We start from the raw sequence: 15,957 nt of genomic DNA on the forward strand, positions 1-15,957 counted from the left end.
ATTATCTCCACCAGCAGGAGCTTCCCTTAAAACAAGCAGTTATCTCCCATTCTTAAGAAGCAGACTCATCCCATCTTAACTAAGGGACTCAGTCAATTATTCTGTGTTATATGGATCCCTTCCCACAAGGGCCTTGGCTACAACCCAAGGAAAGAGTCTATTAATGATTTGTTCACTCTAGTATGCATTTATAAAAATCCCCTCATCCCCAAAGCAACGCAGTCCCGCCTAAGGAGGCCAAGCAGGATAAGACTCTTATCTCCTTTGTTTTGGGTTTGTGTTGCTGCTTGAATGTCTCATTCGCAATCTGCTTTTCTCACCAGGAAGGCTTAGTTAACTGCAGGTAAGCAGCTGACATTCTAATAGAGCACCCATGGTTCATAAGAGAGAATTGCATGTCTATGTTGAGCACTGAGCTAGAAGAGGAAGGGAGTTCTGTTGAGACCACAGGAGCTGAACCAGCTGTCTGTTGGCACAGGGATAAAGTATGCCTGTTATTTCAGTGAGATGGAAGGCTTCTCGTCTTGGGGATTACAACAAGGCACAGAGAACTGGTTTCTCTCCCTCTCTCTCAGGTGCTTTCCACCCACACTGTTTCTGCTGGTACCTGCTCTTCACCCTCTGCCTCCCAAGCCATGTTGATCCTATCCTGTCCTTCCAAGTTGCAACTGCTGGAGGGGATGCTGAGGAAGAACCTCCCTCAGGCACTTGCGGTAATCTTGAGCAATGCAGTCTTGGGGGGAATCCTCACGGCAACAGGTTTAGTTCACTCTCCACTTCATTGTGCTTTTTACTGAAGTTGTACCTGCTCCATCTGAGAAGACATGGAGCTTGAAAATCTGGATTATTCCAAAACTAGCCTGGGGCTCTCAACAGGTCACACAGCAGTTTACTGTGAATTACTGCGAACTGTTTGGGTGGCTACTGGGTGGAGTCTCATCCATGTCATCATTTAGAGAGCCTGTTCCCTCCCTCCCACTCTCACCTTGTTCCGCCCCTTCTGCTTTCTCTGGCCAGTGTTTGTGCTAGCGCCTCCACCCTCCCCACCCTATGTCTGACTCTCCCCACCCAATTTATTTTTAATTTATTTTCCCTATAAAACTGCAATAGCAACAGGACTAAATGTGCAGACCCATTGATTTCATTTTACTTAGGGTGCTGGAACCATCAGGTGGAGTCCTTCTTTTCTGGGGACTTTGCCCTGCCTCCACTTAGCAGTGAGGTAAAGACTTCTCCAAATGTGCTATTTCAACTTATTGTGATGCCTTAGATTCGCTATAGCGCATCTCTACAAAAGAATGAAGGGGCTGGTCATGACCCCCCCACATTAAATTCTGGGCATGACTCTTTAACCTGGGATGCCCCTGGGATGCCCCATTCCCTCTTGTTTCCCCAGTGGAAGTAGTTTTTCCCATTCCAATTGAGAAAATCCCCAGGAGTGCAACAGTGGGGACTCTCAATCACTTTAGGTAGCCTGCTTTTAATCTTTAACGTATCCTCCCTTCTGTGCATGTTTACTCAGAAGTAAGAAATACATCTCGTTCCCCTACAGTGAAAGGGTTACAGGCTAACTTTAGTAACTCACCCTAAAGCGCTCTTTCACTTCTCCAATGTTCTCTTAAATCACTATTCTGAAATTGTACTTCTTTGATGTTCCGTAGTTTCTGTATTGTTATGTAAAACCCCTTCCCTTTATTGCTTTATCACAGTAACTTTCTTTCTGGTTTACGGGAGCTTCTCTTACAGGAAGGAGAAAGGGAGAGCTCTCAGGAGCCATCAGATGCTGTACTGGAGGACTGGGGACTGGGGATTTTAGTTTCTTCAGGGAAATCTGCACACACTGGGAAAATTAGTTGCTCTCCATTCATAATGTAGTAGCAGCGGGGAGCCTGGACAGGGGCGGGAAACAAAACTCGCTCATTGGTCTCCCCACCTTTTTTTACTCTATGTCCACCCACCCCATACCCCACTTGTAAAGAACTCCACTCCCACAGGCAGCAGCAGTTGGTGAAACTGGAGTGCTTACTTGGGGTTCACAATGTGGCGCTAATGCGCTATTTTGACATTGCGCTTTTACGCCTTATCAATTTAAGGGGCTTTTGAAAAGGTTAGAGGCTGCTGGGCTGAGCACAACTTTACTTTACACCAGAGTTTAGTGGTAGGCAAAGGTCAAGGAAATACCATGAGGTAGCTCAGAACTCCTGAACTGCCAGCTGCAAAATGGCAGAAACATCAGGAAAAATTCAGGGAGGGAAAATATTGGAGAAACACCGCTTGACCAAGGTCAGTGAGGTCACGGCCAGGTGAAAGACACGCCCTTGGGCAGGGCTATCATGCCAGAGTAAATGCAGAAGGTTGAAGCACACTGCAACAGAAGTGCAGAGAAGCCGAATTAAGGAAAAGAATCAGACTAAAAGTAGTCTCAGCAAAAATGGTTTTTCCAGAGCAAACACCAGGGTGGCTGCGGGATGGCCATGACGTCATGTGCCCTGAACGACCTCCAAATGCAGCAAACCCACAGCAAAACTCCCGTGGGGACAACCCCCATGTTGTAAACTAGGAATATAGGTCAGATTCCTGCCAGTAGCTCCTACCAAAACTCCACATGCAGCATCTGTGGGCAAATTCACACATTTACATTTTTGTAGGTGGCCAGCTAAGATTTTTTTTTTAGCGCAACAAACATGTCCTTGAAAACATGTGTATCTGATACACAGTGTTGTACAAGTACAATCAATAGGTTGCTGCAGTTGGATGCAGCTCCCTGTTGAGAGAACCATGAGCGGCAAACCTGGGGTTGTTGTTGCTGTATAATGACTGCAATGGCCCCATGAATCCTGCAAATTCCTACATGTTGTTCATCAGGAGGTAGGTCAGAAGTGCTCGCTCGGGCGCACCACATGGACCTGGGGTTGATGCAGCAGATTGGAGCCTGAATGAGACTCCACTCTACTGATTCTCTCCCCAGGCGGTAATCTCCTTCAGCTGCACTGCAGCACCAGCTCTGACATGTGACTCTCGACAGGTCCATGGTGCAGTAATGAACATAAACCGTGGGAACCCAGTTGGGCACGAAGTGATTGTGGATTCATGGCCAGAGTTCAAAGCTGTCCTCACCCGGCCACGCAGACAGGTAATAGCCTTTGGTGGTCTCGTAAGACAGATCATATGGGATGTCAGCAAGGAATGCCAACCTGAGCTATTTATACTGTGCTGAGGCCTTCTCAAAGTCTCTGATTGGCTGGAATTGCCTGGAAAGAACTAAGCGGTTACTGGCTTTTTTCTAAGACGGGATCTCTGGCATTAATAGCTGCTTTAGCATGTCAACCTTTTTCCACCAGTTCATCTGCACATTAGGAAAAGCTATACCTGCTGAAATTGTTGAATGGCAGACAACTGTTGCAAGCACAGGAGTCCTGACAGAAAAATGTTGGCAGGTGTAGAAGAATTGGCTAGCTTGGGGAAGGGCAGGAAGGCTATGTTAATCAAGTGATATCCTGTGAGCTCCGTGGCTGTCTTTTAGGTTGCCTCAGATGACTCAGATTTCTATACCAACCTGTATGCAGCATTTTACTGGGATCGTGATGTGTACCGTACACTGTTGCTGGACACAGATGTCGTCAACTGGGCCCAAACCTTCAGTATCCATGGTAAGTGGCAGTTCCTTCTGAGGGAAGAGTTAAGAAGCCAATTAAAGGCTTTGTCTGCTCGGGTCTGCAGCTTGGGCAGATGGAATAATATTCCCTCTTCTAATTATGACACCATCATAATTATCAAAGTTCTTCAAACATTAGGTTCTGTAGAGTACTTAGGTTAAGAAGTATGTACAACCACATTCAGAAGGCAGAAGGCACACAAAAGGAATGAGAAACGGAGATCGGAAATGAAAGGCTTGGGAGGAGAGATGGTGTTTAATTTCCATACAGTGTTTAAACATTTGCAAGGAAGAGGAAATATGGGTATTTGGAGCTCATGAATACCAGAGAAAATAGGAAGCAAGAGAGAAAGGGTGGAACTGTGAATTCAAGAAGTAACTTAAGGTTTAGCCATGAAGAAAGTATTGGCAGATGACATATGAAAGGAAGGCAAATAGCAAAAAGAGAAGGCAATAAGAAGGACCTAAAGGGTGAAGATATTTAAAAATAAGAATTATTTAAAGACAAGGTAGCCCCAAACCATTTTGTTCCCTGAGGTGGAGCAGCAAATCCCCCACCCCCAAACCGTGTGCATAGTACCCAAGGCTGATGAAGTTATTTTGGTAATTGTGTGAATGGCTTTCTAAAATTAAATAGCAGGTACAGGGCTCCCAAGCTAGATTGGGCCATTGGCAGGGCACTAGAGGGCATTAAGAATGCCTCAGAGGCCTGCTCCAGCTGGAATCTACACACACACAGGGCCTTCTACAGTCAACTGCCCTGTGGGAAGGATTGCAGGAGAGAGGGAGGGAGGCAAAAAATACCTTAGGGCATACTCCAGGTGGACTATCCCCTCACAGGGCCATCTACCATCAGCAGCTCTCTGAGGAGGATCACAGGAGAGAGGGGAAGAAAACCTCAGAGCCTGTTCCAGCTGAAGTCGACCCCCCCCCGGGGGGGGGGAATCTACTATTAACTAACCTACAGGAAGGATCCTGGAGAGAGAGGGAGGCAGATGAGAAAAACAACAGACATTTGCACCTATTCCAGCTAGGCTCTCCCCTCCTCAACACAAGGCCATCAATCACCATCTGCCCCATGGAAAGGATCCTGATGAGTTTTTAGTTGTTAATATTGTTTACTGTGGTTTTGACTTGCAAGCCATTTCGGAAGGATTTGTAGCCTGAATTGTTTCTATAATGGATAACATAAGAGGTATTTTACCACACAGTGAGGTAATTATGTTTATGTTAATGATGGTGCATCTGGTATTAATGCAGTATTAGAAAACAAGTTCTAAATGCATGATACTGGGCCAGTTTGCCAAAATATGGGAAATCGTGCTCTCAGAGAGATTAACTCATCATAGCAGAGTGCTGAGAATGGCAGCCAGATATGACCACTTTATGGAAATGTGGTTTCCTTTTATAGCTCGGGGAATAGTCCAATAGACATGAAACTCAGATAATAAAAGGGAACACCATTTTTTTTAAAGATGTTTTGTTAATCTTTATTATGTTTATTGGAGATGTTGATATTGTATTATGGACAACAATTCAATACATAATTTTGAAATAAATAAATGGAATAAATACATATTTTACCCCTTCCCCACACTGTGGCCCCCACACCTTTACTGTTTACTTTAAAATGGCATCATGTCTAATTTGGTCCTCAAAAGATCTGCTGAGTAGACGCAAATGGATATGTTCATCTGTTAACATCTGCCAGTCCCCAGAACAGAAATACAGACTGAACGTTTCACCGCTCTCTATAGGATACCAGGATGGGATACATGAAGTCTCTCAAGATGCTGCTGCTGCCAAGCAAATGCAGTTGTCAGCAATGTCCTACCTCACCTACCTGCACCCCAACCCAGACAGACTTCCTGAATGCCGGTGAGTGTCCATCTTGCTTCCCCCCACTGCTGCCTTGGCGGGGGGGGGGGTTTGCTGTTGAGCTACTGGGTAACCTATGGTGTTTCCAGTTGGAGAATCTTCATTGACAAGGTGCCCATGGTCAAGCACAACATTCACTCATTCGTTTGCCTCCACATGGCTGCTGTAACAACTACATGCCAAAGGCAGCAGCATTTCCAGAGATGGCACTTACTTCTCCAGGAAGAGAGAGAATGTTACACAGGAGGAGGCTTCCATTAGGAGTCCTCTTTAGAAAAGGAACTCAACAGAAAAGGCACCCAAAAGGAGTTCCTTATGAAATGCACCACACTATGAGAGGTCAAAGGTAATTTGGCACAGGAAGCCAGGCACAAGTCTTTAAAAGATCAGGAGAGGGAAGGCACAAGGTTTCCTTGGCTACTGGGGAGCGTTCAGCCCTGGCTTCCCCTATTAAACTACACACATAGGACCAAGCTGCAACACATCAGAGGCATCTGAACTAAGTCCTCCTCAAGAGGAGGGCCCTACTCACTTGGAGTCTTTTACTCACAAAGAGCCCTTCTTGTAAAGGACTTGGAGTCCTTTACTCACAAGGAGCCCTCCTTTGCCACCAAGAATTCCTTTTTATAAGGGTCCTACTGGCCTGCCTTGAGACAACCATCTCATGGACTAGGTGGTTTCTCAGCCTCTGTCTTAGAAGTTGCCCTCCTCTTGTGGAGATGGAGTTATAACCATCTCCCCTGAGGGCCCAGGCACCTCCTGGTCTCCTGACATGGACTGCTCCTCAATGTTGTCTGTCATGAAATCTGTAGCTCCTCTGAGGAGGAGGATTCCACCAGTGGGGGCATCACACAGGGAACAAACAACTACCCTGCTTGGGTGCAACACTCAATTATCTGACTGGCCACTCTTAGAATGTTGGACTAGATGGAACTTTGGTATGATCCAGCAAAGTAATCCTTGGGTCCTTATGTTCAGCTCTCCCTTATGTTCACCTCTTTGCTCTTCCAGGCTAGATCCCGGCTTCACACTTTCCTCCTTGAATAGTTCCCACGCTGATCTGCTGAATGAAACGTGGGCCTATGGGGGCAACGAGCAAAGCCGTAGGTATCTTGCCACCATTTTACAGTGCTTCCCCAGTGCCTGCATCCTGGACACTAATGGTCAGCCTATCAGCTGGAGCATCATCAATCCTCTTGGTGCAATGGGACATGGCTACACCTTTCCATCACACCGTGGAAGAGGCTATGCAACTGTGGTGGTCAAGGCACTGGCCATGCAACTCCATGCAGCTGGCTACCCTCTGTATAACAATGTTTCCCTAGATAATGTGCACGTGCAGAATTTTCTGGAACGTCAGAGCTACCAGAGATTATCTGAGTTGTGTCATATCTGCATCCATTTCTGCAGCTTAACACAACTCACTCACTTTCTGCAACTCATCTCTCCCTACCATCCTCAGCTTTCCTGACCCTCTCTTACACATGTGTCTTCTTCTTATGTTTCAGTTCAGATATATGCACTCCACATCCAAAAGGATCAACCACCAAAGCAGGGGTCTAATGAATACAGATAATTTCCTTTGGCATGTTTTGTTGTGCATTCCTAAGCCCTGGCTCCAGTCCCCAAAAAGTTCGAAAACCCTGTCCCATTTGGAGAATGAAAAACTTTGTGGAATAAGTAATCAGCCATGGGGTAAATGGGACCACAATGACCGTCCAAGCAAAGGTATGGGGGCCTGAGTCTATTTGCCAGCTTTCAATGTCCAGTCTAGCATCCACTGAACTGAATATCAGGTTAGAATGTCAAAAGCAAAGACATTAGACTGCTACATCCCCAACCATAAACAGCAATGCCTAAATCTTGATCTCATAATACATTGTTAAATCACTCAAAAACTCCTTTATTTATTGATGTCCATGTTAGATCTTTCCTTTATAAATAGTGGTGGCTGTTGCCCAGTGGGGCTGGTGGGACAGAGGTCAGTGTAGGCAGAGCTGCAGTTTCACAGTAGGCAGAGTCAACAAGGTATCATTTGCTACCCATTTTCCTCTCTAGTAAAGACCTGGAGCGAGCAATCCTATGTCCCCTAGACAGCATCTGGGGGACATAGGATTTTTTGGTGTCCTGGTTCCGAGCTCAGAGCCAGGAGACCGCACTCCCTGCCCCCTCCACCTCGTAGCCCGCATAGAGAGAACTGCACTGACTGCTTCTCCATGCTCGTAAAACACAGCACAGAGAGAGGGAGAAGGGGGTGTTCCCAGGGGAGGAGAGCAGACCAGGGTGGCATTCCCACAATCTGTCCTATGGCCACCTGTGAGGAGCAGTTAGGAGTTGCTGTGCAAAACCACAAGTGTTCTCAGCTGTACAGTAAAAAGAGCCTACAACAGTTAAGTGAACAAAATATAAGAGAGTCAGGACAAGGGCTCTTTAAAAGGCTCAAGGACTCTGAGAGAGATGAAGGAGGTGGGGCAGAGGCAAAGGATAAAAGGCTGGATGCAGGTGAAGTGAGGGGAGGAAAAGTACCAGCACCAGGTAAAAGCCAACCTGAAGAGGCCAAAGAAGGTAGGGGGAGGGTCTAGAGAGGCACTTGTTATTTTCCTGGAAAAGCAAGGGGCTGAACTGGATACCTGGAGACTAGGGAAGACCTACCAGCATAGACAGCAGCAAGGGGTTGGAGACAAAGAGGATTGGATGTGGAGGAGATTGATTACTCCTCCAACCAACTTGGTGGACATTTGGTCTGATCTGGTAATTAAATGAGGACTTACTCCATGACATAGGCAATCAGTATGATTCTGCATGTACTTGACCATATTGCCTTTTTGGGTATTCAGCTGGATACATTTACATCATTCAGTGAGTAAGCATCCTAGTCCTGCCAATATTTACCTGTATCAACTGCAGAGGTAGAGCCTGGTCCTGCATTGACTTACCTTGCCTCAGTGAACATCCAGCCTGGTCCTGCAGGTACTTACTAGTAGTGGCACACTGACAAAACAGCCTGGTCCTGTGAGTACTTACCTAGTAAAGTCAAGTAGTTGTTCTGATTCTGCAATAACTGACTTGAATGGTCCTGTGGGGTAACAAGGACCAATAAAGTTTATAGTGGCTATACGCAAGTGGTCAAGTAGATTTTGTAGATGGAAGTCATGGGAAATGACCCATTCCCTCAGAGGGAGGGAACACACTTTGTGACACTGTAAGGTAAGTGCCTCATTTGTCTGGAAAGAGGCATTCAAGATTCTTCTAGTGCAAGTCACCAGCAAGAGATATCCTCTGGTGAACCTCACTCAGATTCTTGGCTAGAATCTTTGAATAAATTTGTTGGGACTTCTGCCATCTGAGATGCTCCCCCTCCCCCTCCACCCCACCCCACCCCACCCCCATTCTATCTCTGCTAGTAAAAACGATTTTCTCAATGTAAAAACAAAAATAAGTGCGAGAGAGGGAAAGCTCTCTAGCACCATCTGCTGCCAACTTAAAGCAATAAAAAGCTAGCAAAATGCTAGATGTTGCAGGAAGATGGTGTTTCACACACCCTGTGGAAGAGTACAAAGAAAACACAGCATTATTTGAAGATGCCCCTGCTGAGAATACAATTTGCTAATTTTAATGGGAAAAGACATGAATTTATTTATTTATTTTAAATATTCCTTGGCTGCCTTTCAGGTTAGGAGCCCTCCCAAGGTGGCATACAACACTAAAACACATAATAAGAAATGATGTAATATTAAAAATGGTAAAAACACAATAAAACAGTAAAAACACAATAAAAACAGTAAAACAGCAACAGCAGCAAACATTCTAAAGAACAGCAAACACAAGCATAATGTAAAACTTACAACAGACAACTGCAGCCAAAACACAGTCTGATAATGAATCTAAAGGAGCAGAAAATTATTAAAGGAACAGTAGAGGGAGTATGATCAGATATGAATGAGCTACAGCACTCTACAGCTGGGGCCCATCTACATGGGAGGTTTTCTCTGATGCTGCTGTGGCTTAAAAACATTAGGGACCCATGACATTGTGGCCACTCTGCAGCCACCCCAGAATTTACTTGTGGAGAAGCTGCATTTTTGCGGAGTACTTTTACTCCATTATTTTTCTTTAATTCAGCACCACTGCAGTTCAGCTGCTGTGTGCCCATCCCTCGGCTTCAAATTCTGTATGACTGGGGTGTTTCTGGGGGGGGGGTGTCTTTCACCTGGCCCTACCCTTGGTAACCTAGGTAACTAAAGTAACTTGCCTGCGTTTCCAACACATCAAAGCCCTAGAGCACTTTTTCAAGTCTTCAGAATCTCCCTACACTTCCTTTTCACCAGTGAGAGTAATTAGCTTCAGTGATTATGCACTTCTCTGATGTTTGTGTTACTTCGCTTCTCTGAGATTGTGTTAACATGCTTCTCAGATGTTGTGTAAAATTGCTTCTCTGATGCATAACAGCTTTATCACAGTAACGATCTGGTGAGGTCTTGGGATTATGGGAGTCTATCATTGCAAGCAGGGAGAAGTGCCCAGAGAAGGAGAAGGGCAGGGGTGGTGGTGGTGGAAGCTATAACTGTGTGACAGTTTGCTTGAATGGGCAAAATTGTGGTGGGGGGTTATGCTCTCATGGAGAGCCTTCAGTTGCTGCACTGGAGATTTTGGCTTCTTCACCTCAAAGTGCACACATTGGGAAAAAGGGGGTTTGGAAGCTATAACTCCGTGACAGTTTGCTGGAATGGGGTGAAATGTGTGTGGGGGGGAGGCTGTTCTCATAGGGAGCCTTCAGATGCTGCACTGGAGAATCGGGGATTTTGGCTTCTTCACTGAAAAGTGTGCATACTGGGGAAAAGCGGGGGAGCGCTGGTGGGATGCTCTCATGGGGCGTGAGCATCTATCCTGCTTTTTTAACATTGTGTCTAGCTTTCAGAATTGTTAAGTAGTTGCTCTCCATTCATAATAATGTAGTAGCAGGGGGAGCCTGGACATGTGCCAGGAAACAAGCCTCTCTCATTGGTTGAACAGCCCTTGCCGGATTGGTGATGTTCAGTTTCATTCCCCCCATCCAACCCAGAAGTATGTTCCTTTCAAGCACTGTGTGACCTGTGCAAACTGGATTTTAAAGACATGGTACACTTGACGTTTTTTTCTTTCTTTCTCCATGTGTCCCTGATGGACCAAAGCCAATTCCACGAAAATCCAAATAATACTCCAATGTGCTTCTCATTCCGTTATCGTGAAGATCCACCCCACCCCCCAGATTACCACAACAGTGACTGACGGTAAAACACACACCCTCAGTTGCAGAGGAGTGCTTAGAAAGGAGAGCGCCGGCAACCACGCAAGCCCAAAGGGAGCTTTATCAGCATAAAGATAAGTTAAATGGATCTTGAGGGCCAGGGAAGAAAGCATAATGTACACATTTTAGAATACACTTGTGTTTGTGGACTCATCTGTGTGAACACTTCCATCTCCATCACCCTGAGAATATTGGCTTGGGAAAAGCATGAATGTACTTGAGCACCAGCAGCCTCCCTGCCACCATCACCACCGACCTTGTGCCATAATTGTTACATTCCTTCGGTACACAGCTATAAAGGAAGTTATGCAAAAAGACAGAAGTCTTTTGGGAAATACAGAAAGAAAGCATCTCTGTCTCTGTCTCTCTCTCTCCCCCCCCCCCTGCCCTTAATGACTACCCTAAGGCTGTGGCTGTTCTCAGGCAATCCTTCATGAAGGCTAGAGAAATGACTAGATCAGAGAGTGGAACACTTTGCATGTTATCCAGCAGTCTTCCCCATATAAGTGGCATACACCATGGAAACCAGCCAACCAACCCCACATTTTTAGAACCTTTGCATAAACTGAACATTTCATGAGAGATATCTGAAATACTAAATTTTATTTCAAAAAGTGGTACTGTTGCTGCCACCTAGTGATGGAATATAAAACCTCACGTTTCTCCAGGAATGTAGTAACCTGGTTCAACCTCAACTCAAGGCACACCCATATGTTCTGCTTTGGATATTTTCCCCATGTTCTGGTGTTCATCCCCAAATGCAACACACTCAATCTGTTACTCATTCCCAGTGTCATTAAATATCATCACCTGGAACACGAAGGGGACGGCAGACCCTGAGTAACACTGGCAGATCATGAGACATTTAAAATGCCCAAACCCAGATATAGATTTCTTACATTAGACCCGTCTGCATAGTCCAGCAGCATCCAGAATAAAAAATACTGTCTGAGTCAAACAATCTGCAGTGGCAATACAAGTAAGGCCAAAGGTGCCGTGATATTTTTACACACACTTACAACTGCAAGTGTTAGAAACAAACAATAGTAGGCCCTGATGGCAGATGTCTCTCACTAAAGATCGGAATTTCAGACAAAATTCTCATTACATCTTCCTATGTTCCTAATAATGAAGACCCAATAGCTCAATGGCCAGGGGACACTACAAAAATCAAAATAAGTTTTAAAAAATCATAGAACAAGAAAATAAGATGAAATGAAATATGCAATGCTGCATCAAGGCTGGTACTGAGAGCTATTCATCTTGGTTGGTTTGTGATTTAGCCCAGCAAAGTGGCACAAATCAGCCCCCCCCCCAACTCGGCCTAGACCCCCTCGGTGCTCTAAAGAAGCCTTTATTCTTCGATCCCAGTGGCAGAAGCTGTTCCTGGGAAGAGCCCTGGGCTGGCTGCGGACAGACCGAGGCCAGAACCATGACTGGGGGCCAGCTGGAAGGCCTTGGCCATCTTCCAGGGCCCTTACCTCCCACCACCAAACAACGTCCGCTGTAGGAATGAGGGAATTCTCCGGGAAGCGATCACGCCAGAGCAGCAGGGGCTCCTTCGCGGCCTGGGGTGCCACCAGTTGCTCTTCTCAGAGGGCATATTCATGCCAGAGGCTGCAAGGGAGGAATGTGGGGCACGGTTACTCTCTGGGGGATCCTGCTTTGGCATCTGACATTCCTCTCCACCTTTGTGCCAAACAGCTGGAATGGGCTAGGCTCCCTCCAGCGCCAGAACGGTGGCCTCGGGGCAGACGCAATTTTATGGTCAACTTAAGCAAATGATCCATCTGGAGCCGGACTGTCCCACGACTCTCAGCTTTCAGGGCCAGCAAGCTCCTGGCCAGAGGGAAGGAGGAGATGAGGCGGGAAATGAACACCCAGAAGGGAAAGAGAGGGAGAGAGAGGATAAATGGGGAATCTTGTTGGATTGATCTATGTTAGTGTTTGAGCTTTTTCCACCCTTTGAAATCCCTGTTAAAGCTGCTCTGACTGCGCTGGGAGCACCGACTGCTATGGCAGTGTTGGAGCTAAGAAGGGATGGATCTAGTCTGTGCCTGGATGGGAGACCACTGGGAAGCCCTATGTAAGCTGCTCTGAACTTTCTAAAGGAGGAAGTATGAGTATTCACTGCTCAGGCTGATAAAAAATAATTGGAGGGAAAAAAGGCTTCAGTGCTCACTTATTCTTCAAATGGGGCTGTGATAAATGCATTGGGTTGGAACTGCAGCAAAGGGTGAAGCAAAGTAGTGATGTACTTGCAGAGTGGGGCAGTCTCCCAACATGCATGCTGACTGTAACCAGCGCTGTCTCAGGGTATCTTGGCATCCTAGGCAAAGTACAATTTGTTTTGTTTTGTTAAAATCACAATAAAAAGATTAATTTTTTAAAAAGAATTTAGTGAGGTAAATTACACTGAAAGACAATGACTTGCCCAAGTCCTCCACTTGAACATCAAGGCTGAGAAGGCATTTGAAACCAGGTCTCTTGATATCTAGGCCCAGTCCTCCATATTCAGCACTGTGATGTAGACCAGGGGTGGGAAACGTGAGACCCTAGTGCAGCCCTCAGCCTAATTTCAAAGGTCCTATTCAAGTGATCAGCTCAGATCCCTGGCAACAGCAATTTTCCTTTCCCACGGCAGCTCACTGGGCAGAAAGGAAAAGGGAGAGTGAAAAAGAGAGAATGGGGTGGCAGTGTGTGTGTCAGAGAGAGAGAAGGGGATAACAGAAAGAGAAAACCTGCCCACTTTGGGGCCTGCCCGGTTTTGCCTCTGTCCCTGACCAGTGCCAACTTTGGCCCCAACTACTGCCAGCATATGGCCTCCAACAGATTACCCCTGAGGGAATGCAGTCCTCAACAGAAAAAAGGTTCCCCAGCTTTGTTGTATACAATATATAATTGTTCCTCAAAACCACTTCACATCTGGGTAGCCCTGTATAATGAATAGCATTTTCATTTATCCAAAACTCTGATTATCCAGGAATTCTGAATTTCCACCCAGGGCATTTGAACACAAGAGGTTGTACTCCTCTCCATTTCAATTCAAGTTGTCAACTTCATTTAATTTGCTTCGGTGACGTTAACTTCATTGAGTTCACCACAATAACTTTGATAGAAATAACTTCTGATATAACCTGTGGGGTGATTAATAGTGTGTCTGAGCCAACTCAAAGCTTAAGTCAGAAGTCACAGAACATTCAGTTCAAGGATACTAAAAACTGCGTATGAAATTAGAGTCCATGATCAATTAATGAGGAAACCCACCTGTTGGGGAAGTTTACAGAAGAAATTAGATGGACCTGTTTACATGTTGTGACTGTAATAAATATATTTGTTACATTTGAAGATCGATTCGGTCACCACTTGTTCCAGCAAAGTAAAGGGAGGAGATGGGCGATTCACTAAGGGCTTCTCCCAATGGGTTTTTTATCCTGCTATTGAGATTGGTTACTCATGGAGGTTTGTGGGTCCTTTACATGGTGGCCACCATTAGCCTATCGCACCTTTTAGACAGCCAGAGAGCCGCCCTATGAACTATGGTGGACGTGCCAAGGCTCCAGGGAAATACACAGGGCCCTAAGTGACCCAGATTTCCCTGCGGCAGACCCCCATTCCCGGACCGGACATCGGGGGGTTCACCCATTGCTATGCTCAACACAGGTACACTGGAAGTTGCCTTATACCAAGCTGTACCATTTGTCCCTCAAGCTCAGTATTGTCTCTACTGACTGGCAGGATTTCTTTCCCAGCCCTACCTGGAGCTGCCAGGGAGTGAACCTGGGACCATTTGCTGGCAAAACAGGTGCTCTACCACTGAGCCACTTGTTTCTCACTGTTACCAGTTTGCCTTCCATTAAATGGGTGTATTGTTGCAGTAGCAAAGGTGGGGCCAAAAGAATAGTTGGATGTTTGGGGGTTCAGAACTCTCCCTTCAGCTAGTGACCTTGTGCAATCCCTTGCTCCTATGTAGTCCAAAACACTGTCTGCTACAGTGGCCAGCTTGAAATCCCTCTGGGGAGTTTACAAGCAGGGCATGAGGGCATGCTCCTGTTCTTTGTCCCCAGCTTCTGGTATTCAGAAAGAGGGAATGTTGTGTGAGGTATCATCTATCAGGCTTTGCTTTCATGTTCCCCAACTCTAAATGTTTCTAAAAAGTCTTTTAGAGAGAAGTCTAATGGCCCCTAGACGGCATCTGAGGAATCATAGGATAGTTCAGATTCTTTAGCTGCTTAGCTTTTCCCCTACCCACCTTTTCAATTCTCTCTCAACCATTAGTTTGCCCTTACTTTGATTCTGTGTGTGTGTGTGTGTGTGTGTGTGTGTATATGTATATATATATATATATATATATGTATATATACACACACACACACACACATATATATACACATACAGTCAGGGCCAGAAATATTGGAACAAGGATAACTGTTTTGGCAGTTGGCCTCTGTACACCACCACATTGAAGTTGAAAGGAAACACACCCAGATGGGAGCAAAGTCAGGACTTTCCACTGTAATTCAAGGGGCTTGACAAAAGTGGGGCACTAACCATTCAGGAAGGACAGCCAGTGGCATACACACACACCCATCATTGGTGGCTCATAAGTAATGGAACGAATGGCTGACAAGCAGCTGCATGGCTAGATGTGGCCTGTTTCCTGGGTACCCCATGACCAATCAAGCAGATAAAAGGCCTGGAGGTGTTCTGAGTGTTACATTTGCATTTGGTAGCTGTTCACTGGAGCTCCCAACATGAGGTCCATAGAGGTGTCCATGTGAGTGAAGGAGGCCATCATTAGCTGGAGGAAACAAAATAAACCCATCAGAGAGATAGCAAAAACATTGGGAGTGGCCAGCACAACAGTTTGGAATATCCTGAAAAAGAAGGAATTGGCAAGCTCAGCAACAGCAAAAGGCCTGGAAGACCATGGAAGACAACTAAAATGGATGACTGCAGAATTCTGCTCATGGTGAAGAGGAACCCTTTCACAACATCTAGCCAGGTCAAGAATGCTCTCGCAGAGGTAGGCATGGCATTGTCAACATCTACATTCAAGAGACGGCTTTATGAATGTAAATACAGCGGCTTCACAACAAGGTGCAAACCACTGGTAACGCTCAAGAACAGACAGGCC

At 45.8% G+C, this 15,957-nt stretch overlaps 1 protein-coding gene across 1 annotated transcript; it reads left to right on the forward strand.

Annotated features, from left to right (window-relative positions):
- The first annotated feature begins 220 nt into the window (after window positions 1–220).
- LOC146358137 (glycine N-acyltransferase-like protein 3) lies at window positions 221–8,613 on the forward strand. Its single transcript, XM_084829221.1, has 6 exons — window positions 221–343; window positions 576–713; window positions 3,026–3,133; window positions 3,524–3,650; window positions 5,413–5,533; window positions 6,545–8,613. The coding sequence occupies exons 2-6, from the start codon at window positions 636–638 to the stop codon at window positions 7,002–7,004; spliced, it is 894 nt and encodes a 297-aa protein (XP_084685347.1). The 5' UTR covers window positions 221–343; window positions 576–635; the 3' UTR covers window positions 7,005–8,613.
- Window positions 8,614–15,957: the final 7,344 nt, after the last annotated feature.

This window comes from Heloderma suspectum, chromosome 1, assembly GCF_057233095.1.
Source record: "Heloderma suspectum isolate Gila_16-S chromosome 1, 16-S_ref, whole genome shotgun sequence".
In the NCBI taxonomy this organism is placed as follows: domain Eukaryota; kingdom Metazoa; phylum Chordata; class Lepidosauria; order Squamata; family Helodermatidae; genus Heloderma; species Heloderma suspectum.